At 47.9% G+C, this 25,813-nt stretch overlaps 1 protein-coding gene across 5 annotated transcripts in view; it reads left to right on the top strand.

Moving 5' to 3' along the window:
* Window positions 1-25,813, top strand: part of GARNL3 (GTPase activating Rap/RanGAP domain like 3) — a 310,087-nt gene that overhangs the window by 277,344 nt on the left and 6,930 nt on the right. For 4 of the 5 annotated variants that reach the window (XM_088453568.1, XM_088453567.1, XM_088453566.1 and 1 more), the window contains 9 exons: window positions 2,478-2,594; window positions 4,853-5,004; window positions 5,084-5,242; window positions 6,649-6,715; window positions 7,408-7,515; window positions 7,870-7,988; window positions 8,866-9,004; window positions 18,804-19,013; window positions 21,389-21,506. In XM_088453568.1, coding sequence (XP_088309694.1) covers window positions 2,478-2,594; window positions 4,853-5,004; window positions 5,084-5,242; window positions 6,649-6,715; window positions 7,408-7,515; window positions 7,870-7,988; window positions 8,866-9,004; window positions 18,804-19,013; window positions 21,389-21,506 — 1,189 coding nt within the window. Of the gene's footprint in view, window positions 1-2,477; window positions 2,595-4,852; window positions 5,005-5,083; window positions 5,243-6,648; window positions 6,716-7,407; window positions 7,516-7,869; window positions 7,989-8,865; window positions 9,005-18,803; window positions 19,014-21,388; window positions 21,507-25,813 lie in introns of those variants that run through there. The other variant, XM_088453570.1, reaches the window with a different exon arrangement.

Raw genomic sequence — 25,813 nt, 5'->3', positions numbered from 1 at the left:
ACCGGGGAAACGCATCGGCTGTGAACATAGACGAGTGCGCACGGTGAATGATGTTGTCGGCGATCACTGACCATGGAAACCTGGCACTATTTATCCTGGGCGCGGTCGGGCCTCGGTGTAATTGTTGTAGCAGATAATTCAGCTCTGTTCTGTAGCAGCTGAGAACATTTAATTGGCTGGATTCCAGGAGATGGCAATTAGTGTTGTCAAGGCACAATAAATATCACCGGCGGTCTGGTTCTATTAATGGGAGTCTCGGCAACTGCTCACGCCGGATCTGTGCGGATTGTATCTCTGTCGCGTAATTAGGGGCCTATTCTCAATGTGTCTTTCTCCAGCGATAAGGCGGATTTCTTACATCGCCACAATTTAGCAATATAAGCAGCGAGGGTTAGCTATGCCAAGCCAGTCTCTAGATATGCGCACGCTTTCTGCTTTCAGTTCCACTTGTAAACGGAAATAAGTTTAAAAATAGATGAATACAGAGAAAGAGAAGAAATATTCCCACGCAGTGTGTTACCCATATTGTACATGGTGCCAGCTGCGCTGCATTATTAATGCCATATATATATATATACTAAATAGAAAGACTATTGCTATCGGCGCTAACAATCATATGTAGCAAATCTGGGTGTATCTAACAAATAAAAGCATGGGGATTTTGGGCCTGATTCAGAGCCGGACGCTATTTGCGCTCGCTCGTTCAGAAAAAGGGGCCGGATATTTAAATAGAGCGCTCACTCTTTGCGGTCTGTTGACGCCTCTATGTCTGAACGAGCGAACGAAACATGCGCTCGCTATTTTTTTAAAAACGCCCCCTGGCCGCTCGCATCCTACGTCATCTCCGCTATTAAATTAATCGAGTACATCGAAAGGCGTATGAACTGCTTGCAATGCTTGTGGTTGGATTTTCCTACCGCAATCATGCGAGCAGTTCAGGTTACGAGACAACCAAGTGACGTGGTCGATGACGCTGCTTTGTTAATTATGCACACCCTTAAAACGCCCGTTTTGACCGTTTGGCACGCCTGCGTTCGGATCTCCACTCCCCGTTTTCAAGCACCTTCCCCTGTTACCACCCACAAACGCCTCATTCTGTCACTCAAAATAGCAGGCATTCGTTTTTTTGCGAGCACACAATTTCTGACCGCAATCACTGGTTCGCGCATGCGTATTACAACCCATACGCATGCGCAGATGTGCGAACATCGCTCAGAGCGAACGAGCGGCCGCTTACGAGCGGCTCTGAATCAGGCCCTTTGTTAATATTTTGATCAAAACAATTAAGCGTACAGCACGTCGCCAAGGGACCCCAATCTCTGCAAGTCCTACACTAGCGTATAAACCCAACACACCATTACATTGCCGTTAAATGCACTCACCTCTCAGTTACAGTGGGTAACAATTACACAAAACTGTATATATTATCATTATTATTAAAAACACCTTAGACATCACAAAACTACTTTGTAAATATAATAAAGCATTTATTTATCTCTATCTGCAACGCTTGCTAAATAGGCTATCCAGTGCAAAAGCATTAATCAGGCAATACGTACGGGGCAAAGCAAGAAAAACCACCATCGCCATTAAATTGCAGTGAAGATTTTGGCGATTTAACACTAAGGGGCTCATTTATCAATGAGTTCTATCTTCTGCAGCGAGTGATAAAACTCGCTGCCTATGATAAATGGTGCTCCAGCCAATCAGCTCCCAGCTGTCATTTTTCAAACAGATGACAGGAGCCGATTGGCTGGAGCACCATTTATCATACGCAACGAGTTTTATCGCTTGTTGCATATGATAAAACTCATTGATAAATAGGCCCCTATGATATAAAGCAGCAATATTTTGCAATACAAAAACAACCTTAGTTTTGAATTCGAAAAAAAAAAAATTGCCTCTTTAAATCTTAGAGCTGAATGGGCAAAATCTCGCCGCTTTGCAAATCTCGCACTATCACATTTGGGCTGTGAGCTGAGGTTATCAGGGATAGAAATAGGCAGAATATTTAATCATTTTATATGATCGCATCCTGCAATGTGATAATGGGCGTTAGTGATGTGATAATTGATAAATGAGCCCCTTAAATGTCTCTATTTCCCTGAGTCACGGCTCGCAGTGTCTATAATTAGTGTATTGCTGTCAGTCACCACGTTATCAGGTAAGATCACACGTCTGATACATGAGAACTATGTTACTCATTGCCCATTACTCTTTTTGCATTTATCTTTCTATAATCCCCCCTAATAGGTCTGGTATTTATTCAGGTGGATCTGTAGGAGACATGTCCATAAAGTGTCTGTAAATGATAAACTCTGTACAACAATGAGTAGCTCAGGCTTTGTGGCCCTTCCCTGGGGGAAAGCTGGAAAACATGGTCTGTTGCAAATCCAGGAGAACCCAGTTTGAGAACATCCTTCTCTGTGTCCCACAGGTTTCCCAATCATAATGGACTTCTCCCTCTCTGTTCCCAGGAAAGGACGCTCGTCTCTACGTCTTCCGGCTGAGCGCCATTAGGAAGGGTCTGGAAGACAAGCAGGTGCCCAGGAACAAGTATGATTGCAGAGAAAATAAGCTGGAAAAAACGAAAGGTAGGTGAATAGCGATGTCTCCCGTCCATTCTTCTCCAGACAGATGAAGAATCTCTCCTCATAGATCTATAAATCTCTATCTGGTTCCTAATTCATTCTAATGTAAATGACATTGAAGAATGTGGAAGTACATGTGCTGCGCAAGGGAGCCCATTTTATGTTGCACATGTCACTTCCTGATTGTAATCCTGTTATTTCTATGGAGCCTTCAGCCAACATGGTCACATACATGTAAGTGCAAGGCTAACGTGTAACCTGCACATGATGGTTTGAAGGAAATGAGTTAATGTATAGAAGTGTTGGCTTTGTGATGAATTCTATACAATGTCCCAGTGAAGGAGCCGGACAGCGACGCTTGGCGTAAATGACCACGGGAGGGTGGGTTTCTCGTGCTCCCCGGGTTAGCAGGGGCCGTTCCGCTGAGGAAAAGGAGCAAACTCTCATTCTCTTTGTGCATAAGTAGACGGGCAGCCTCCTACCTTAAACATATCCTTATTTAATCATTTTTGTTACTGTACTTTGCAGAATGAAGTGTGAAAAAAATGTGTTTGGCTCTAGAAGAGGCTCATTGCATTAACTAGTTATAGACCATTTGTTCCAATGTCAGAGAAGCACAGCTGAGATAGAGCTAACGGGAGAGGATATTGGGGATCCAGGGAACATAGGGCCTATTCAGCATGGATTGCAATTACAACTGCGTACGCTGATCGGCGGATGGTGCGTACTGAGCATACGTATGCACCGCAATGTGTGTGCGTAGCGGCTGAATCGTGATCGCGCTGGGATCACACAGAACACAGTAAGCCATCGTAGAGTGAGTGACAGGATGTGAGCGTTTTGGGGGTGGTGATGGGGGAGTGGTTGGTGAAACGCAGGCGTGCCTGTCCATTTGAACGCCGTTAAATGGGCGTGCATAAATTAGCCACTGCGACGGCACACGCAGCTTGTGTACTCACTGCGTGCGACGAGGTTAGCGATTTCTGAGTCAGGTCAGACCTGGTGTAAATGTGCGTGACGGGCTGATGTTCCTTGATGGTACCGATGTATACGTAGGACTGCAAGGTATGTGGGCGTCAATATGCTGACTGTGTGACGGCTTTGCGATTGCATTCATTAGCATATTTTCACTGCAGAACTGCGTGCAATTACGGAGCCGCGATCGCAATAGCGACCCGTACTGAATTAGGCCCATAGTGCTTATCTTATGCTCCAGTACAGAGGTAGATATTAAGAGGTGGAGGGGGGCTGAGCCTTTGCTGTGGGATGAGGAGAAGTATTTATAATAATGTTATTTATATAGCACTTTTCTGCAATAGGACTCAAAGCGCTTTACAGATAGTATGAAATACGGAAATTGAATATAATACAAAGATGCAGAAGCCATTTTAGGTCGTCAGTTCCAAGAATTACAGTATTCATCCTTCCCACAAAGGATCCAGGTGAGGCGGCCATTTTAGGTGCACTACATAGGGTAGAATAGGCAATGCCTGGAATTGATGACACATAGTAGGGGAGTATTTGTGAGACCCTTGCAAAATCATCAAACTATGCACTGTTCATTCTACACAATAGCGTACCAGGCGGGGCAGCCATGTTGGGCGCACTACATCGGTTTCAAAGAGAAGCGGAAAGAGAACAAGCCTAGTTTTCAGTGTAAAAAACTATGGGGGAGCGGATGGTGTGGGATGGATAGTGCCGGTGGGGTGGATTACGCTAGATTGGTGGAACTGGTATATCACGGCTCACAGCTGACGTATTTTAAAGTACAGATATGCCCAGCTACATCCTTGCCTGTAGCGCAGCGAGTCGCGCCATGCGTGGCGCGAGACAGACTCCCGCCATCGGAGACGCACATTTGTGTCTCCCTAGGAATGAATGGGAGACGCGCATTGGTGTCTCCATGCAATTGAATGGAGATGCATTCCCGCAATCGAGGACACGCCATAGCGTATCATGTCGATGTGCGAGCATGTTTGTGGCGCGATCAGCCATAATGAACAAGGACGAATCTGTAGTCTGTAATATCTTTAGCCAAGAACGGTGAGGGAGGTTCAGCCCTTTATAGGAGTTGAGGAGGGCGACATGATGCGTCATGGACAGAGAAGTGACACCAGGGTGATGCCACCTCCGTAGGTCTTTGTGCCCCGGTTGGGTTTGTCTACGCTCGGAGATGGTGCCAGCTTATAGCTTTCTCCTGCATGGCACCAGTCATGGCAGAATCCTTCCTGTCCTGTAACACGATTCCATCCCCCGGACAGGTTGCCATCTGTACGCTATCAACACGCATCACAACCTGGAGCTGAGGATCATAGCCGCCATCAGGAACAAGCTGCTGCTCATCACGCGGAAACACAACCCGCAAAACAGCTGCGCCGGCTTCTCGGTGGTGGAAGAGTTCCAGTACATCAGGGTGAGGGTCCGGGGGCTGTCACAGTATAACCAGCCCCTGGCTGCCCCCAGCACCAGTGTCATAATGTCTGTCATTACAGGAGATCTGTCTGTCAGACCCTCCGGTGGTGATGACCCTTGTGGACGGGCCGACAGGGGAGAACGACAACATGATCTGTGTGGCGTACCGGCACCAGTTTGATTTGGTGAACGAGAGCACGGGCGAGTCCTGCAGGCTGCATCATGTTGATGCTACTAGGGTAAGTGGCCGACTTACATCTGACGTAACAATGAAAGAATCTGTAGCACAAACCGTCGCGGATCTATTATGGCCGCAGGGTGCGCGGTGACTGGGGCCCCACACCACACACTCCCAAATCACCACTGTGGCTGCCCGTGCGTCGCGCCTCCCGCTCCCCATACTTGTCTGGTGGCACTGAGCCAAAGTCTTGGCGCTCTTCTGCCCGTGCGCCACCTATCTGAATATATCACTGGAAAAGTGGCGCCATCGTGAACAGCTCCTTAAAATTCCCTTGAACACACACTTGCTCCTATTAAAAGCTTCTTTGTTACACACCAAAATACAGACAAGTGATACGACACAAAATTGTTAATTCAAAGCAGAACTGAATGTTGGAATTGCATCCACATCCTATGACATGTAATGAAGTGTAAGCTCTTGTGGTCATTAGGCTAACGGACGTTTCCTGCACAGTAGTTATAGGAAATGTCTAAAACTGCCCAGTGCTGTAATAACCGTATATATTGGGGACTCTATCATAAGCCCTTTAGGCACTTTACATTTCCTATCCATTTATAGTTACAAAAGAGTCATCACCCTCTATGTTAGTAATATATAGATCGTATTCTGAGTCCTGTGTTGTTCTGCAATTAGAAGGATTTATATATAATGTCTTCTTACCCGGATGAGTCTGGATGCATGTTACACTGGGCGCTGATAGAACCGTAGTAGGGTTTATCTGCTGACTGTGGCATAATGATAGACCCTCTTTGCGCCAGCTCTCTGGGGCGATGTCGCAATCTGCCTACGGGGCAGTGCTCAGCAGAGTGTTGAGTGGATGACGAGCGCAACTGTAAAACGACAGAAGGAGACCACTATGATAAATGGGGGGCTCTATGTATTTAGGATTCTGTGTCTCCTCCTTCCTCCCCATTTGCCACATCTCTGGTCCTTTGGGGGAGTCATCCACTGGGAGGAGATGTCAGAGCACATATGGGAAGGAAGTGTATCATCACCTTACGGAATGTGTACTGCTCCCCCCTCTCCTCTGTGCCCTGTTGTGGAAGTACACATCCCAGCATGCCCTACCAGAGTTTTAGCATTCCCTAATAACCAAAATGTGACAGAGCATGCTGGGAATTGTAGTTTCACAACAACTGGAGAGCCACAGTTTGGCCGGAACTGGGTAAACCCGGGTTCTCCGTATCCACCAGAAGCCTAGATTGTATTATGGATGGTCCAGCTCTGTCCCATACCCTGAGGCTGCTGGACAAGTAACAGCAGTACTATATATCACCCTGTAGCATAATCCTATTTTCATAGCTTCTCCTGTAAGGATCGTAAGTAAGAACGGCAACATGAATTGTGATTTTGAACCTGACAGCTCTCAGAATGTGCACTAGCCTTTCCACATTATCATTGCAGGTTAATTTTGTTGCAGCAATTGATGTGTATGAAGACGGAGAAGCTGGACTACTGCTGTGCTACAACTGTAAGTGGGGGGGGTCCCGATTTATATCACGTGTGTTCTGTTACAGTATCTGTATCGCAGTACTTTGTAAGGTATGCAGTCGGGATGCCGACGGTCTAAATGCCAACCATCGGCATCCCGACTGTCTAATCCCGGCAAGGGTCTAATCCAGACAGTGTTAATAATAAATGCGGAAGTTAATTGTAAAGTACAATTAAACAAGCACACAAGTGTAAAATAAATTTACTGTAATATTCAAATGTTAATCTTTCCTGTCACTGTACGAATGCAAATATCTACGCAATGCCAATAGACGGATGGTATTTCATGCCAGGCACCGAGTCTTTATGTGTGCCTGCACCATATGGGAAATGTTTAATCTCCCCATAATAAAAGGTGCATACACGGGCTGTATTGCACATTTTCTGCTTTCTCTAGTTTAGATACTGGTTTTTCCTAGTTACCGCTATGTTCTGCTCTGTGTCTTTTCTTTGGCCTGTTTAAAATAATAGAAATATTCCGAGGTACAAGGACCTCTGGGTGGAATCAGTGAATTCCAGGTTTCTGTAAGTAAGAACGTAACACACACACTTGGGGCACTCGGGCACCTGATCTCGGGTCAGGGCTGTGGATATTGGCAGTGCCAGTACATGACGGAATAATATAAGAACAGGCCTCATCCCAGGCGCTGACATTTCCTCCTCTCTCCTCAGATATCTGCTACTACAAGAAGGTGAGTCCATTCAACGGAGGCTCCCCCCTCATCCAGCCATCCGCGTCCGACTTCCACTTTAGCTGGAACCAGGTCCCGAATGCCGTAGGTAAGTCTGTGTCCAGCTCCGGCTCCACTTTCTGTCTGGGTCAAACTGTTCTCCACCTGCTTTCACCAAATTATCCCCTGCCCGTCCCATCTTCATGGCCGAGATATGGAAACAGTGCGCATCTTAAAAATGGCGGAACAAAAAAGTAAATTGATGATCGTGTCTGTAGCCAGAGTCCTCCGCGTTCTGCTTCTGAAATGCCGTAAAATAATGACCATAGTGAAAGAACTTTGGGGGAGATGTAACAAACCACCTAGAGGGCAGGTGAAGACGTTTCCCATAGAAACTTCATTGTTTCCTCTGCCCTTCATTCTATGAAATCCTTGTATATAATTATGTTGTCTTTGCCGGCAGTGTGCGCCTTCCCGTACATCCTGGCCTTTACCACCGACTCCATAGAAATCCGGCTAGTTGTCAACGGCAACTTGGTGCACACAGCCGTGGTGCCGGAACTGCAGCTCGTGGCCTCGCGGGTAAGACTGGAACATCCGTGACATCACACCGTGCTCCATCGTTATAATAACCTGTTTATAGTGCCCCTGGGTTTAATATCCGGTATATACTACACTGCAGTATAGGTCAACCAACTTCATATCCCCACCGCAGCTTCGGGCGAGGCGCTGTCACCGATCGGTAGTGCTGTATTTCATATATTAACGCTCTCATAAATAAGTTACACGTCAGTGGGAGATATCAAACACACATTTCTAGAAGAGAAAAGAACGTGGTACAGAGCACAGCAATCATTCTGAATCACATTATCACGTAACCAATAACACAAATGTATCACTGCGTTTCATAATAGAGAGTGTAACTGTTAAAATTATCACCCTCATGTCACAAGTGGTGTTAATTAAATACACCGCAATAACTACATTAACACGACCTACTTCACGTACAGTTTTTCTTACCTCGGAGCCAGCAGACGCCTAGACTGGAGGCTGGTGCCGTAACCCCTGAAGTGCGGTACACCCAGCAGACTGCAGTTTAATTCTAGAAACCACATCGATATGATTCAAATATTCACTTCGCAACCAGCTCCCCGCAAGCAATTGTTTCATTGTGGTTAATTCACAGTGATGATATTTCTCCAAAAATAGATTGAAGTTTAAAAAAAAATAAAAAAAAAATCAAAGTAACAATGACGCTCTGATTGGTCCCCAGAAATATTTCTGGCAGCCTCCACTATCTGTGATTGTAGGTGCACTTGTGCCACCTAGTGGTGGGATATGGTATAACTCCCACATGTTCAGTACCAGCTTCCTGCACCCTCCCCTCTAACGTCAGACCGAGAATAATTTAAATCTATAACAGTTCCAGACTCTATTAACAGTCTCTTATTTTTTCCAGTCAGATATTTACTTTAAAGCTGCAGCCGCAGTGGGTTCCTCATCCAACAGCAGCTCAAAGGACACCAGTTCCCACAGCTCTCCGCAAAGCCCCACAGGCTATGAGCTGCCGGTCTTCCCCAACCTGCCTGGAGATACAGGTACAGTGTGTGTGTATAGTGTCTTCACGTGATTCCTGTAACGTTCCTATCCTAAAATTGTTTAGGGACAATCCAAGTAGGTGCGAGTTTGCTTTATGAAACTCGCAAACATCGCACGAATGCGCACACTCTCAACAAAAATTCGAGATCCTATCAGAAGTGCCTATTCACACTGCTTACGGCGAGAATGTGCAAATTTTCTATAATATGTGACTTGGGAGAAGGACATGAAAAAGTGGGGAAACCTTCCTGGACCCCCAGAAAAGTGACAACTTCATTAGCAGAATAATATAGAAGGTTGTTAGCGGCCATAAGGACTAGAGGTTTTTAAACGGTGTCATGTGGCTGATTTGTGTATTTGTATATTTTTTTAGATTATAAAAAGCAAACTTTTTTCATTTAATCCCAAACAAAAAATGCAAAAAAATAGGGGAAGAAAAGGTGATTTTTAGATTCATTTGAAGCTACTCTCTTCAAATTTTTTCTACAAAATGTTTTTTTTTAAAAAAATGATAAATCAAATATTTTTAATTTTAAAAAAATAAAAAAATTGGGGTGCCTAATGAAAAAGTTGATTTTGGGGTAATTTGTGGCTTTTTTAACACTCAAAAAATATGAGATATGGTAAGAACTTACCCTTGTTATCTCTATTTCTACGAAGTCCATAGGGTTCCACAGGATACCTTGGGGTATAGGTGTGACGTCAGTCGCAGGGCACCAAAGAGTTAAGCTTTCAGCCTCCCAGGATGCACTAGGTCCCCCTCCTATACCCCGCCCCCGAGCCAAGGCACCTCAGTTAGTTACCAAGCCATAGGCCGGAGGAGGAGAAGGAAGAGAGAGAACAAAGATCTGGACACATACAAGAATCACATTCTCACCAGAGGGAGACGGAAAACCGGTGACCAGAGCAAAGCCCATCTGCAGCACAGGTGCGACAGGGCGGGAGTCCTGTGGAACCCTATGGACTTCGTAGAAATAGAGATAACAAGGGTAAGTTCTTACCATATCTCATATTTTCTACTTCAGGGTCCATAGGGTATCCACAGGATACCTTGGGGATGTCCCAAAGCAGTATCCTTTAAGGGTGGGGACGCTCCTGTGCAGAAAGGAGAATCCGCCGCCCGAAGGAAGCATCCTGAGAGGCGAAGGTGTCAAACCTGTAATACCTCACGAAGGTATGGACAGAAGACCACGTAGCAGCCTTGCAGATCTGAACTGCCGAGGCACCACGTCGAGCTGCCCACGAAGGACCCACAGACCTAGTGGAATGAGCCTTCAGAGAAGGAGGGACCGGTAGGCCTTCATGAAGATAAGCTTCAGAAATAGCCATACGGATCCAGGCTGCCAAAGTTTGCTTTGAAGCAGGCCAACCCTTTTTACGGAAGCCAAAGAGGACAAACAAAGCGTCCGACTTCCTAAACGAAGAAGTGCGGTCAACATAAGTCCTTAAGGCCCGCACAACATCCAAAGAGGCCTCACCCACGGAAAGACCCGGTGAGTTAAAGGCCGGAACAACTATTTCCTCGTTAATATGAAACTGGGAAACAACTTTGGGAAGAAACTCGGGCCGAGTGCGGAGCACTGCCCTGTTCCCATAAAAAACCAAGAAAGGGGGTCTACAAGAAAGAGCCCCTAACTCAGAAACACGTCTGGCCGAAGCAATGGCCAGAAGGAAAACAGTCTTAGCTGTTAGCCATTTAAGATCCACTGAGCCCAGAGGTTCAAACGGCGGTCCTTGGAGAGCCCTCAGGACCACAGCCAAATCCCAAGGCGCCACAGGTGGAACAAAGGGCGGCTGAATGCGGAGAACACCCTGCATAAAGGTGCGCACATCCGGGATTGTAGCAATCCTACGGTGAAACCAGACAGATAGGGCCGAAACCTGTACCTTCAAAGAAGCAAGGCGAAGCCCATGATCTAGTCCCGCTTGCAGGAAGGCGAGAATCCGAGACAGACGAAACTCCCGCGGTGCATAACCTCTCGGTCGACACCACTGGAAGAACGTATGCCACACGCGATGGTATATCCTCGCGGAAGACGGTTTCCAAGCTCGCAACATGGTACGCACCACAGAGCTGGAAAACCCCCGGGACCTCAGCATGGCCGTCTCAACAGCCACGCCGTCAAAGACAGCCGAGTCAGGTCCGGGTGAAGGCAAGGACCCTGAGACAGAAGGTCCGGTCGTAGCGGCAACCGCAGAGGAATGTCCACGGACAGACCCTGAAGGTCTGAGAACCAGTGCCGTCTGGGCCACGCGGGAGCTATCAACAGGAACGTCCCTCCTTCCTGTTTGAATTTCCGGATTACCCGTGGAAGAAGGGAGACCGGAGGGAACAGGTATGCGAACCGGAACGTCCACCGGACGGACAGAGCATCCACCAGAGACGCCCCTTCGTCTCTTGTGCGAGACCCGTACACCGGCAACTTGTTGTTGTGCCGGGACGCCATGAGGTCGATTTCTGGAAGACCCCACCTGTCCACCAGTAGTTGAAAAACGTCCGGGTGCAGGGACCATTCCCCCGGATGAACGTCCTGGCGACTTAGAAAGTCCGCCTCCCAATTGAGCACTCCCGGGATGAAGACCGCTGATATGGCCGGAAGATTGCGCTCCGCCCAAACCAGGATCCGAGAGACCTCTACGAGAGCCGCCCGACTGCGAGTTCCTCCTTGCCTGTTTATGTAGGCCACGGTGGTAGCGTTGTCCGACTGGACCTGCACCGGGCGACCCTGGAGAAACCGCTGTGCCTGCTGGAGAGCATTGAAGACCGCACGGAGTTCCAAGATATTTATTGGAAGCTCCGCTTCTGTCGGCGTCCACCTGCCCTGGAACAAGTGTGGACCCGAAACTGCTCCCCAGCCCCGAAGACTGGCGTCCGTTGTCAACAGGACCCAATTTGGAACCCAGAACGGACGTCCCTTGTTGAGGTGGGTCGTCTGTAACCACCACGTAAGGGACAGGCGAACCTCCTGGGTGAGCACAATCGTCTGGGACTTCAGAGACTGAGTCAGCCCATTCCACTTGGACAGGATAAGGTGCTGCAGAGGTCTGGAGTGAAACTGGGCGTATTCCACCATGTCGAACACCGACACCATGGAGCCCAGTAACCTCATCGCCGAGTGTAAGGACACCCGGCGGCTGTGCAGACAACTGCGCACCCTTGACTGTAAAGCAGAGATCTTGTCCTCCGTCACGAAGATCCTTTGCTGTCCCGAGTCCAATAAGGCTCCAAGATGCAGAATCCTCCGAGACGGGATTAGAGTGGACTTCTGCCAGTTGATTAGCCAGCCGTGCCGTTGCAGCAGTGCAATGGTCAGGTCCAAGTGGCGTAACAGGAGCTCTGGAGATCCTGCCACCAATAACAGGTCGTCCAAATACGGCAACATGCGGACTCCCTGCAGCCGCAGAGAAGCCGCCATGACCGCCATCACCTTGGTGAAAACACGTGGTGCTGTTGCCAGGCCAAAAGGTAACGCCCGAAACTGGAAGTGGTCGCTGCTGATTGCAAACCTGAGGAACTGTTGATGGCGCCAAAGAATAGGGACATGCAGGTAAGCGTCCTGTATGTCCAATGACACCAAGTAGTCCCCAGGTTCCAGCGCCAGAATGATGGACCGTAGGGTCTCCATCCGAAACTTCGGGACCCGCAAAGACTTGTTGAGTGCTTTGAGGTTGAGAATCGGACGATATGACCCATTGGGTTTCTGTACCAAAAATAGATTTGAATAGAAACCCTGGCCCCTCTGGGAGAATGGAACCGCCACTATAACTCCAGCCTGGAGCATAGTGTGCAATACCTTCCGCAGCTCCGTAGCCTTGTTCCGGTCTGATGGGAGACCCGTGGTGAAGAAGCGAGCCGGGGGTCTGTGCCGGAAGGAGAGGGCGTATCCGTGGGAAACCACCTCCAGAACCCAAGTGTCTGTCGTAGTGGTCGACCAACACTGGGCGAACTGTAGCAGGCGGCCTCCCACCCTGGGATCCCCCAAAGGGAGGCCCGGACCGTCAGGCCGCAGGCTTGTCATCTGGCTTGGGGGCCGGACGTCTGGTACTCCATGCCTGCTTCCGGGGCTTGACCGATTTCTTAGGGCCAGCCTGTCGAGGAAACGACTGTGGTTTGGGCCTGCCCTGGGCCCTAGATGACCGAAAGGACGATGGTCCCGAACCAGAAGGAGCAGCGGCCGACGGGAGACAGGCAGATCTGGCTGCCGCCAGCGTGGCCACAATCTTATCCAGATCCGGACCGAAGAGAACTTCTCCGGTAAACGGCAACGCTTCCAGACCTTTCTTGGAATCTGCGTCCGCCTTCCAGGATCGCAGCCACAAGGTGCGACGAGCAGCTACCGCTGCTGAAGAAATTCTAGACACCAGACTACTAATGTCTAGAGCCGCCTCGTTGATGTAGGTGGCCGAATCACGGAGATTGCCAATCAACTCCGCCTGATCGGCCGGACAGTCGGATTCAAAAGAAGCCTCTAATGAATCCGCCCAGCGCTCCATCGCTCTGGCAACCCAGCAAATGGCCATAGCCGGCCGTGCTGCCCCCCCTGCAAGGGAATAAGCGGACTTCAGGCAGATTTCTACCTTGCGGTCCGTAGCATCCTTAAGGGAGGACATGGATGGCATCGGCAATGTGGCACTACGGACAAGACGGGTCACGTGAGAATCCACCTGTGGAGGGGATTCCCACTTCGCAAAATAATTATCCGCGAACGGATAAGCCACCGCCAGGCGTCTCTGCGGCTGGTATCTTTTGCCAGGTTGTTTCCACGCCTCCTCTAAATGGTCCACCAACTGACCCGAAAGAGGAAAGACTGTGGCATCGCCCTTCACATCTTTGAAAAAGGCATACTTAGATTTAGCCGCTGGGGGAACTTCGTCCTCAATCACCAAGGCTGTGCGGACCGCCCGAATAAGTCCAGGAATATATACTTTGGACTTAGCATCAGCGTCCTTAGTATGGAGAGGTTCCTGATCGTAAGGATCTAGAATCTCCCCATCATCAGACGTCCCTTCGTCATCCTCATAAGGAGCGGACAGAGACGCCACCGGCCTTTTATGAGACCGCATCACAGACTCCCCTTGCAACACATCCGACAAGTGCTGTACAGAACTCGTCAGGGAGTTAACCCACGCTGGCTCCTGAGAACCCGGGAGCGGGGAAATAGGGAGACTGTGGGGTACCACCAATTGTCGTGGGAACCCCTGCATGGGTGACGACACCACAGACTGCTGGGACAAACCCATCGGAGTAAACGCGGGCTGCGGAGCTAACTGGCCCACTAAAGCTGTTAACGCCTGAGCGAAACAAGCCCAGGGCGGCTCCTGTACCGGTGCTGTAACCGTAATAGGCCGCGCCATGGACAAACACTGCCGGCAAAGGCCCTCCGCGCTACCCTCCCCCTCCGCTAACGGTACTTTGCACGTGGTACACTGTAGCCGGAGGGGAAAATCACTTTCAGACATGATGGCACCACGTATGTGACCTCTCTCACCAATTAAGTATTAAATAGGCGAGAGACCACCCTGCAGCACCGCACCGCAAGGGCTTTAGCAGAAAGAACAGGGACACTAATAAAGCTGACAGTTTAGAGAAGAAAAGATTACAGGCAGCAGCGCTAGCACAGTCACATACAATGCAGAAAAATAACAATTCCTGCACTAACAGCGCTGATCACTCAACTACACAGACACAGGGCCTGGTAGGACACAGCGCTGCATACACAGACCTGACCACAGCGGAGGAGAGGTATGCGGGGGGACCCAGACCACGATGCTTCCTTCCAGCGCTTCCAGCAGCGTTCACCATGCGTTCTGGAGAAGATGGCCGCCGAGGAGCAGAGAGGAGGCTGGCCTGGGGGAGGAGCGCTGCCACAGGACCAGTCGGCAGCATGCAGAGAGGGCTGTGTGCAGCGGGGGAGGCGCCGGCTGTGAGACAGGGAAGGCGCGCTCCCCTGGCATGCATTTAACCCCTGGGACGCCGCAGCGCTACCGCTCTGCTGCGGTCCGCTGTCCCAGGGGGTAGTGGAAGCGCAGGTTGGTCGCCTGGCTCCACGCTGCAGCCAGTCCCCAGGGAGCCCCCTGCCTGGGGACTTAGGACCATGTGATCAGCGGGGACCCACCGCGGGACCCCGCTGCTTACCTCTGTCCCCCTTGAATCCGGCCATGGTCCGGAGCATCTGGGGTCACCGCTAGCTGTGACCCCAGACGCCCACCAGCATCCCCGGATCAGTACCGGCGTTCTGGTACCGGCGGGGTGTAGGGAAGACAGCATGGACGTCAGGACTGACTGTCCATGCTGTTCATCCAGTTGTGCAGCCACAGCTGCATGAAGAATAAGCTTCAGGGGCTCTTCTAGCCCCCACTCCAACAGGTGCACCCGACTCCGGCCGGGCACCAAACTAAACTGAGGTGCCTTGGCTCGGGGGCGGGGTATAGGAGGGGGACCTAGTGCATCCTGGGAGGCTGAAAGCTTAACTCTTTGGTGCCCTGCGACTGACGTCACACCTATACCCCAAGGTATCCTGTGGATACCCTATGGACCCTGAAGTAGAAATGCCTAATTTAGGGAGGCTGTCCAAGGGGTTCTGTACTGTCCTGACATTTTTACCTTACAGTAAAGATTATCCCTGCCGTTTCACATGATCAGGGGGTTTCGCACAAAAAAACCCACAATTTTCCGCTCGAAAAAAAGAATCAGAGTTTGGAAATGGATTGCAAGGTCCCTGTGAGAGCTGCTTGCACAAGCCAACTCCCACCTAATTGGATTGACCCCTTTATTTATTTTTTCCTACCACATTGCTGTAATTTTGTCATAAAGAACCACTGTCATCACTGCGAGGACCGTGCTGCGCAGTGTTAGGACTGTGCGTCATCTACAAATCTGCGCACAATGAAAAGAGAGATTGATTTGTTTCCCATAAAAGGGAGCAATATAACTATCTGCATTAATTTAACTAACGGCACTTGGCAGACCAATGACTTTCATTTGCAGGACAAACCGTGTCACGTCTCCCGGGAATGTCCAGACGTTTGCTGGAGACAGAGCAGCCGTTTATTTTGTCTATGTAGAGAATCAGATAAATATATGAATGGCCATACTGCTGTCTGTAATAAGTAACCGCCAAACTTACTTCCTTACAAACAAACAATATAATCAAGACCGTGATTTTACCTGGTGATAGAATGAGCGTGTCCGTGGGCTTCCAATTTACGGGTATAGACGGAAATGGCAGTAAATGCTAAATCAGTGAACAAGAATATTACTTCGGGCAGATAAAGTCCATAGCTTAACACAAATCTACCCTCCATGTTCTCAGAGCAATCACTGGAGGTCCAATATCTCTGCTCCGCTTGTACCATGCTCGCTGTAGCGGCTGGCCTTGCGTAGTCTGTTAGAACCAATTGGACCGCTGATGAGATACAGGTATAGTGGGCTGTGTAGAACAGACCTGTGATAAAGATTACTACAACGCGTTTCGTCCTGTATTCAGGCTCTTGGGGATGAAAGAATATATGCTAGACCCTCCTTATAAAAAGTCTGCCTGTAAATAAGCTTTATCAGTTAAGATGCATTACATGTTAATGAAACCAAGTTATACCTAAAAAATTAATAACATCCAATTCCATAAAAAAGATCCAACACAGAAGGGGGTTATCTATATTTAGATCGCCCTCTTGGAACTTTAAAAGTCTATCAGGAACACTGAGAAAGGGTTTAGAACGGTGTCTGATCATTTTTAAGAGATTCACAATAGGAACTGTGCTTGCTTTATCTTCGTCCGGGGGTTTGTGGATTAAAAGGTCTACAGTAATTAGACAGGCAAAAGATTGACACCAACTGGTAGACAAGCAATAGGTCGACAGGTACAAAATGTTGACATGGATGAAGATCGACAGGTACAAAAGGTTCGACATGGACAATAGGTTGACATTGGAATGGCGACACAAAAATTGTCGACACCTGTTTTTGTTTTTTTCCCTCTAACCCTAACTTTCATCCTACCCTCCCTCCTGGTGCTTAACCATGGAGGTAAATGCCTAACCCTCCGGTAAGTGCCTAACCCTAACCATCCCTTCTAGTGCCTAACCATTTTTGTGTGGACCATTCCAATGTCACCTTCCGTACCTGTCAATCTTCATCAATGTTGACCCTTTTTGTGTCGACCTCTTGTATCTGTCGACCTATTTCCTGTCAAATAGTTGGGTGTCTACCGGAAAACTGTTGACCTTTTTATTGTAGATCTATTGATTGGAACCCGTTCAGGGAACCTGAAGATTATCTGCCATCGATTTCCAGACAAGAAGCAAACTGTAAACCTTGACTTTGATTGGATTTTATTGCGTAACCTGTTTAAATTAACAATCACAAGTTAATTTTCAAAAACTTAAATATTTTTGTTTTACTATAACATGTTTTAATAGGGACTTTAATAAGTGCATTTATTGGGTGCATCCAGAAAGTTTATAATGACAATGTCGCCATGGTTATAATGTTGACATCTGGAAAATGTCGACATTGGCAGAAAGTCAACAAATGAAATGTCGACATTGTCAAAGTGCCAACATTTATATTTACACGTTAAGGGGTTAGTGTTAGTCTTACCATTTCGGATACACTCTAATGAAAAAGACGCTGTCTAGATTCCGACCAGGTCGCCATTATATCTGTTTTGTCATGCTGAATGTCAAAATGATCATGTCGTCCTAATGACACTTTATAAAGAGGAGTTACCAGCTACACTTTCATCCTGGAATAAGTCTTGAGTACAGGGCGAAACGCGTTGATAGGTAACTGATGTATATCACAAGCCCGTTCTATACAGGCCACTATGCGACACGAGTGCTACAGCCAACGTGTTACAAGTGGAGCAGATAAGTGGGACTTCTGGAAACGGGAGAGCAGTCAGGTTAAGACTTGAACTTGGCTGGATAATACCGACGCGTTTTAGAACTGATTCACAGAAGAGTTAGAAGCAGTAGTTTTGTATATACACAATTAGGTGAACAGAAAGGAAATATCTGTTTGCTAATTAAGTAATAAAAACGTGTTATTATTATAAAGGGCTCTGTGTATACTCATCCGATATCCAATTATTCATCTTTAAACTGGGTAAATCCACCGCACCACAAACCGTACACACAGACAGTTTTTGGGATATATTAATTACAATAACCTGTCTGGTGATTTTAGTGTTACTCGTCAAGAAAAACGAATAACAATCTGCTATTCGATGGGTAGAATGCCAGAGGTGAGCGGAGATGACCTTCAATAATTAAATCCGGTCAGCTCTCATTTGCGCAAATCCTGTTTCCTTCCCTCGCGGGGTCAGCAGGGTCCTCAGTACATGTCAGCTACCATAAACAATACACCCATCTTTATTAAATACAGCGATTCTGGTCCCCCCCCCCCCCCTGTAGCAGAACACCAGAATTATCCAGGAAACCTCCGCCCTCTTTCTGAACCTGTGTACAGCACAAGATTATCACAGCCAAATACTCTCCATATGTATATTTATATATGAAAGTATTTTACTTTTTTTTCTAATAGGGACAGCGTAAAATATATTTTTCAATGAAGCTACTCGAAATAAAATAAAAGTAGATTACAAAATAAAATACGTTTTCCAAAGTGCACCCAACAGATTGCAGATTTGCAAAGAACGTGCTCGAATCATTTGGGATGCAACAAAAATCTCACTGAAGCCAGATTCTGTGGGATATGTCATATACTGGTAAAATGAGAGATGATTTGAGTCTGGGGTCGCGGAGCAGGTAAAGATTTCGGTGTTTGTTTTGTTCTAGGTGAGGTCCAGTATACAAACATTTACAAGATTCCCCTCAGTAACCTCGTGGGGCGAAGCATCGAGCGACCTCTAAAATCCCCGCTGGTTCCCAAGGTCATCACAACACCCACGTCCAGCGGCATCGCCTGCATTCCAGTCACCCACTCCCTATCGCTGTCCCGAATGGAGATCAAAGAGATCGCGAGTCGGACGCGGAAGGAATTATTAGGTAATTAGCTGCTCTTATAACTTTATCTCAAGTATTGACCATCTTATGTTCTTTCTGCTATATCGCTAGCCCATCCCTGTCAGGCGAGAGTTACCGGTACAGATGTATCCTCATTCACCTAGCGTTTTTGCGCCACATGACGCAAGGTGTTTGGTGCAACCTTGTCTCTCTGTATACAAAGTCGCTTACAGTGTTCCAGGCACACTAAAGTGGTACTTTTGTCGCAAAGCAATTGGCTTAAAGGCGCGATTGTGAATAACAATACGTGGCGTAAGGCACCTGTATTCTTATTAATTACAAGCGTGATTTATTGTTTTAATATCTCGTCAATTATATTTTGTCATTTTTTAAGATCAGATTATTTGAAGAATTTATAGGATGCAACTTTTACCGACTTCTGACAAGTATAACCAACATGGCGGCCAACAGCGGCATTTTTCTGTTGTTCGACTAAGCACATTTAGGGATGACTAAGGTTATCCCTACATACGGTCTGTCCAACAATGAGCGTCCTGTCTGCCATCTTCATTCTCCTCTTCCTTCCTATTCAGTAGGAGTTTTTTCCCGGTTCCCCGCAGCCAGTCATCTGGGCTATAACAAACAGGTCTAGAGAAAGACTTGTAACTAACTAGAACGCTTGGAACTTTTCTAATTTCCCATTAAATCTGTGATTCTATAGAAGGGAAGAAGTTTAGTAGTTCTTCTAATAATGTGATTCTGTAACTTTACCCCCATACCCCCCCCCATAATCTATAAGGAAGAAAAAAATCTTTTTTTCCTTTACTCATTCAAGACTTTTAAATGAGCTTTGCAAATGTCAAATGTGACTTCTGCAGACCGCCATTTCTAAATGCCAGAAAGAGGGCCGCGCTCCTGCACGACCTCCATCTCCCGCCCATGGATGACACACGTTGACTACAGCAGGAACAGCTCTCTGTGACGTGCTATCACCTTGTCGCCGGTAATGTCACTGTGCACTTACTCCAGGGAGGAAGGTCTGGTCCTTGCATGGGACTGCATCCCTACTGACTTCCCTATAACGGTAGCCGCTATGGAAAGTTCAAAAACAAGGGCAGTTTGTATTTTATTTGTAAGAAAAGGAACACTTAAGGTGCGTACGCACGCAGCGATATTTTGGACGACGGAATGATATCTTTCAGTCGTCCAAAATATCGTTCAGTTTCTGCCCCAAAACAATGAACGATAGCGACCAATGCACGCTCCCGTTTGTAGTTGGTCGTTATTTTTTGTTCATCGCCCGAATCTCCCGTCCAGCTTGACGATATTGTCAGGTTGAACATGTTTGTGGATGAGGGAGGGACCCAGCACTGAACGATATCTTTCCTGGTGCAAAAAAAACAAACTTGATTTACAGTCCAGGGTCCATTGTCGCAGATAATTATGGAAAATGTGTATTTTTTGGTGATTTTTTTTTTTTTTCTTTTCTAGTTCTCCCTCACTAATGGCTGTAAAATAAAAAGTTAAATGATGAGATTTCCCCCGTAATAGGGTCTTGGTTAACAAACTGGACTCGGCAGCATTAACCACTTAACTGGCCGATATTTTATTCCAAAAACCTCTCATAGATTGTCTGGGTAAACCCAGACAATGATTGAATTTGGTAAAAAAAAATCTAATTATAACTTATCCAACATGATTGGCAATATATCGGACCATCGCGACTTTGCATCTTCCCAGCGGTTACTGTACAGCCGCCGGGTGTACACTGGGGGGAGGGACTGAATCAGTAACTTTTTCCCATCTCTACATATCCAATTGAGCCAATTCGTTATGGCTGAATTGGGTGTGACGAGGAAATAGATCTCTCCATTCTCTGCAGACAGGATCATATGGAGAAGCTGTAGCTGGATTCTTAGGTGATGGAGGAACATTATATGGAGAAGCTGTAGCAGGATTCTTAGGTGATGGAGGAACATTATATGGAGAAGCTGTAGCAGGATTCTTAGGTGATGGAGGAACATTATATGGAGAAGCTGTAGCAGGATTCTTAGGTGATGGAGGAACATTATATGGAGAAGCTGTAGCAGGATTCTTAGGTGATGGAGGAACATTATATGGAGAAGCTGTAGCAGGATTCTTAGGTGATGGAGGAACATTATATGGAGAAGCTGTAGCAGGATTCTTAGGTGATGGAGGAACATTATATGGAGAACTGTAGCAGGATTCTTAGGTGATGGAGGAACATTATACAGAGTAATGTTCACGGCAGGTTACTTATAAAGCAGCAAGCTGCGCCCTTTTACCACCAGCAGCAGTTTTGCCTTTATTTGCGTTATTGTACATTCTGAAGAGTTATTTAGCCGTTACGATGCCACTTCCATTGCCCATGTTCTCACACTAATTATATTACTTAGGTCTTTCCGGCGAGACGGCCTCTAAATCTGAGGGCTCGCAGCGGCAGAAGAAGCTCGCCAGGAGACAGGAGGAAGAGGATACTCAACAAGAAGCTGTGAGATCAACCAGCAGTGACAGGTAAGTGCCAAATGAGAAGAACCGCGCTCCCTAATGAAGTGCGGTATGATACGGTCACCTGGTGATGGCTGGAGAGCAAAGGTTTAGTCAACACACAATAGACACAATCGTAAAGGCCGATTCATTCTGTGTAGCTGTCGCAATAGCAGGAACACAAGATCTGCTATCAATAGTGCACAAGTCTATATTATTTATTTAGGTAAAAAAATTAGATTTATTTAAAAATCCCTCCACCTCCACTTTTCCATTCCAGAATCCCGGTTTACCAATATGATACTATATTCCCTCAGCTCTCTCCTATGCGGAGTCCTCCCCCAGCCACACTTCCCGACCTGGAACCAGACAAGATGGCGTAGCAGGCAGGACACCTACTTTCTTCCAAGCTGCGCTTTTCCAAATCATATCCCCAGAAACTTCCCGATCACGGTCTTCCTTTTGAAGTTCACACTGTCCCTCAATTCTCCCCACTTTTGTGTTGCTGATGGTCGCACATGTGCAATAGGGCTCCCGGGTCATGAACCCAAAAGTCTGCTCCTCACAAGAGACTGCTCTTATCAGAAGTGCTGTCCCGGATCACAGATTCCCCTATGCAGGTGAAAGGGGGTGGGATGCATCACCGTTTTCAGTTGAAAATTAATACATACAGCATAAAGTCTGTGATGATCCAAACCATAGCCGCGGCACGCCAAATAGGCTTGACATCAACAGCAAAGCTGAGCGCGCCTGGAGGAGATCTCGCTCCTACACCAACGTCCTTCACTGTACATTCATCCTGACGTCTTACAGCACTGACTGCCCTTGCTTCCAAATGATCTGCAATTGGGCATCCACGCTCAGTGATCTATACTCTTCCTCCTGCACCACTCCGCTGCTATCAGCACTGATCATCACCTTTCATACTATTGGCCTTCAGGACACAGATCTTTCCTGGGTTACGTCCTACCTGTCAATCTGCTCTTTTAGGGGTCTATTTACTAAGCCTTGGATGCAGATAAAGTGAAGGGAGATAAAGTCCCAACCAACCAGCTCCTAACTGTAATTTTTCAAACACAGCCTGTGACATGGTAGTTAGGAGCTGATTGGTTGGGACTTTATCTCCGTTCACTTTATCTGCATCCAAGGCTTAGTAAATAGACCCATTAGTGTATACATCCTCCTTCCACTTCCATAGTCTGTTGTGCTACCCCAAGTCTTTGTCCGCGGCCCTCTGCTTTTCTTACTGCAATACTCTTCTCTTTGGGTAACCAATGCAGCAACCTCTATAATTCCCACTAGTACACCCTCACATCTCCCCTACTCCCACCTCCCCTACTCACACTGGTACACCCTCACACCTCCCCTACTCCCATCTATAATACTCACACTGGTACACCCTCACACCTACCCTACTCCCACCTATACTACTCACACTGGTACACCCTCACACCTCCCCTACACCCACCAGTACTACTCAAACTGGTACACCCTAACAAGTACCCTACTCCCACCTATACTACTCACACCTCCCCTACTCCTACATATACTACTCACACTGGTACACCCTCACACCTCCCCTACTCCTACATATACTACTCACACTGGTACACCCTCACACCTACCCTACTCCCACCTATACTACTCACACTGGTACACCCTCACACCTCTACTACTCCCACCTATACTACTCACACTGGTACACCCTCCCATCTCCCCTACTCCCACCTCCCCTACTCACACTGGTACACCCTCACACCTCCCCTACTCCCATCTATAATACTCACACTGGTACACCCTCACACCTCTACTACTCCCACCTATACTACTCACACTGGTACACCCTCACTACTCACACTGGTACACCCTCACACCTCCCCTACTCCCACCTACACTACTCACACTGGTACATCCTCACACCTCCCCTACTCCCACCTATACTACTCACACTGGTACACCCTCACACCTACCCTACTCCCACCTATACTACTCACACTGGTACACCCTCACACCTACCCTACTCCCACCTATACTACTCACACTGGTACACCCTCACACCTCTACTACTCCCACCTATACTACTCACACTGGTACACCCTCCCACCTACCCTACTCACACCTACACAACTCACACTGGTACACCCTCACACCTCCCCTACTCCCATCTATAATACTCACACTGGTACACCCTCACACCTCTACTACTCCCACCTATACTACTCACACTGGTACACCCTCACACCTACCCTACTCCCACCTATACTACTCACACTGGTACACCCTCACACCTACCCTACTCCCACCTATACTACTCACACTGGTACACCCTCACTACTCACACTGGTACACCCTCACACCTCCCCTACTCCCACCGGTATACCCTCACACCTATCCTACTCCCACCTATACTACTCACACTGGTACACCCTCACACCTCTACTACTCCCACCTATACTACTCACACTGGTACACCCTCCCATCTCCCCTACTCCCACCTCCCCTACTCACACTGGTACACCCTCACACCTCCCCTACTCCCATCTATAATACTCACACTGGTACACCCTCACACCTCTACTACTCCCACCTATACTACTCACACTGGTACACCCTCACTACTCACACTGGTACACCCTCACACCTCCCCTACTCCCACCTACACTACTCACACTGGTACATCCTCACACCTCCCCTACTCCCACCTATACTACTCACACTGGTACACCCTCACACCTACCCTACTCCCACCTATACTACTCACACTGGTACACCCTCACACCTACCCTACTCCCACCTATACTACTCACACTGGTACACCCTCACACCTCTACTACTCCCACCTATACTACTCACACTGGTACACCCTCCCACCTACCCTACTCACACCTACACAACTCACACTGGTACACCCTCACACCTCCCCTACTCCCATCTATAATACTCACACTGGTACACCCTCACACCTCTACTACTCCCACCTATACTACTCACACTGGTACACCCTCACACCTACCCTACTCCCACCTATACTACTCACACTGGTACACCCTCACACCTACCCTACTCCCACCTATACTACTCACACTGGTACACCCTCACTACTCACACTGGTACACCCTCACACCTCCCCTACTCCCACCGGTATACCCTCACACCTATCCTACTCCTACCTATACTACTCACACTGGTACACCCTCACACCTCCCCTACTCCCACCAGTACTACTCAAACTGGTACACCCTCACACCTATCCTACTCCCACCTATACTACTCCCACTGGTACACCCTCACACCTCCCCTACTCCCACCGGTACACCCTCACACCTATCCTACTCACACTGGTACACCCTCACACCTACCCTACTCCCACCTATACTACTCACACTGGTACACCCTCACACCTACCCTACTCCCACCTATACTACTCACACTGGTACACCCTCACACCTACCCTACTCCCACCTATACTACTCACACTGGTACACCCTCACACCTCCCCTACTCCCACCTATACTACTCACACTGGTACACCCTCACACCTCTACTACTCCCACCTATACTACTCACACTGGTACACCCTCCCACCTACCCTACTCACACCTACACAACTCACACTGGTACACCCTCACACCTCCCCTACTCCCATCTATAATACTCACACTGGTACACCCTCACACCTACCCTACTCCCACCTATACTACTCACACTGGTACACCCTCACACCTACCCTACTCCCACCTATACTACTCACACTGGTACACCCTCACACCTACCCTACTCCCACCTATACTACTCACACTGGTACACCCTCCCACCTACCCTACTCACACCTACACAACTCACACTGGTACACCCTCACACCTCCCCTACTCCCATCTATAATACTCACACTGGTACACCCTCACACCTCTACTACTCCCACCTATACTACTCACACTGGTACACCCTCACACCTACCCTACTCCCACCTATACTACTCACACTGGTACACCCTCACACCTACCCTACTCCCACCTATACTACTCACACTGGTACACCCTCACTACTCACACTGGTACACCCTCACACCTCCCCTACTCCCACCGGTATACCCTCACACCTATCCTACTCCTACCTATACTACTCACACTGGTACACCCTCACACCTCCCCTACTCCCACCAGTACTACTCAAACTGGTACACCCTCACACCTATCCTACTCCCACCTATACTACTCCCACTGGTACACCCTCACACCTCCCCTACTCCCACCGGTACACCCTCACACCTATCCTACTCACACTGGTACACCCTCACACCTACCCTACTCCCACCTATACTACTCACACTGGTA

Source organism: Taudactylus pleione, unplaced genomic scaffold (genome assembly GCF_031769625.1).
Source record: "Taudactylus pleione unplaced genomic scaffold, aTauple2 ptg000583l, whole genome shotgun sequence".
Taxonomy (NCBI): Eukaryota; Metazoa; Chordata; class Amphibia; order Anura; family Myobatrachidae; genus Taudactylus; species Taudactylus pleione.
The sequence above is the reverse complement of the archived record's forward strand: the minus strand, read 5'-3'. Positions and strand labels throughout refer to the sequence as shown.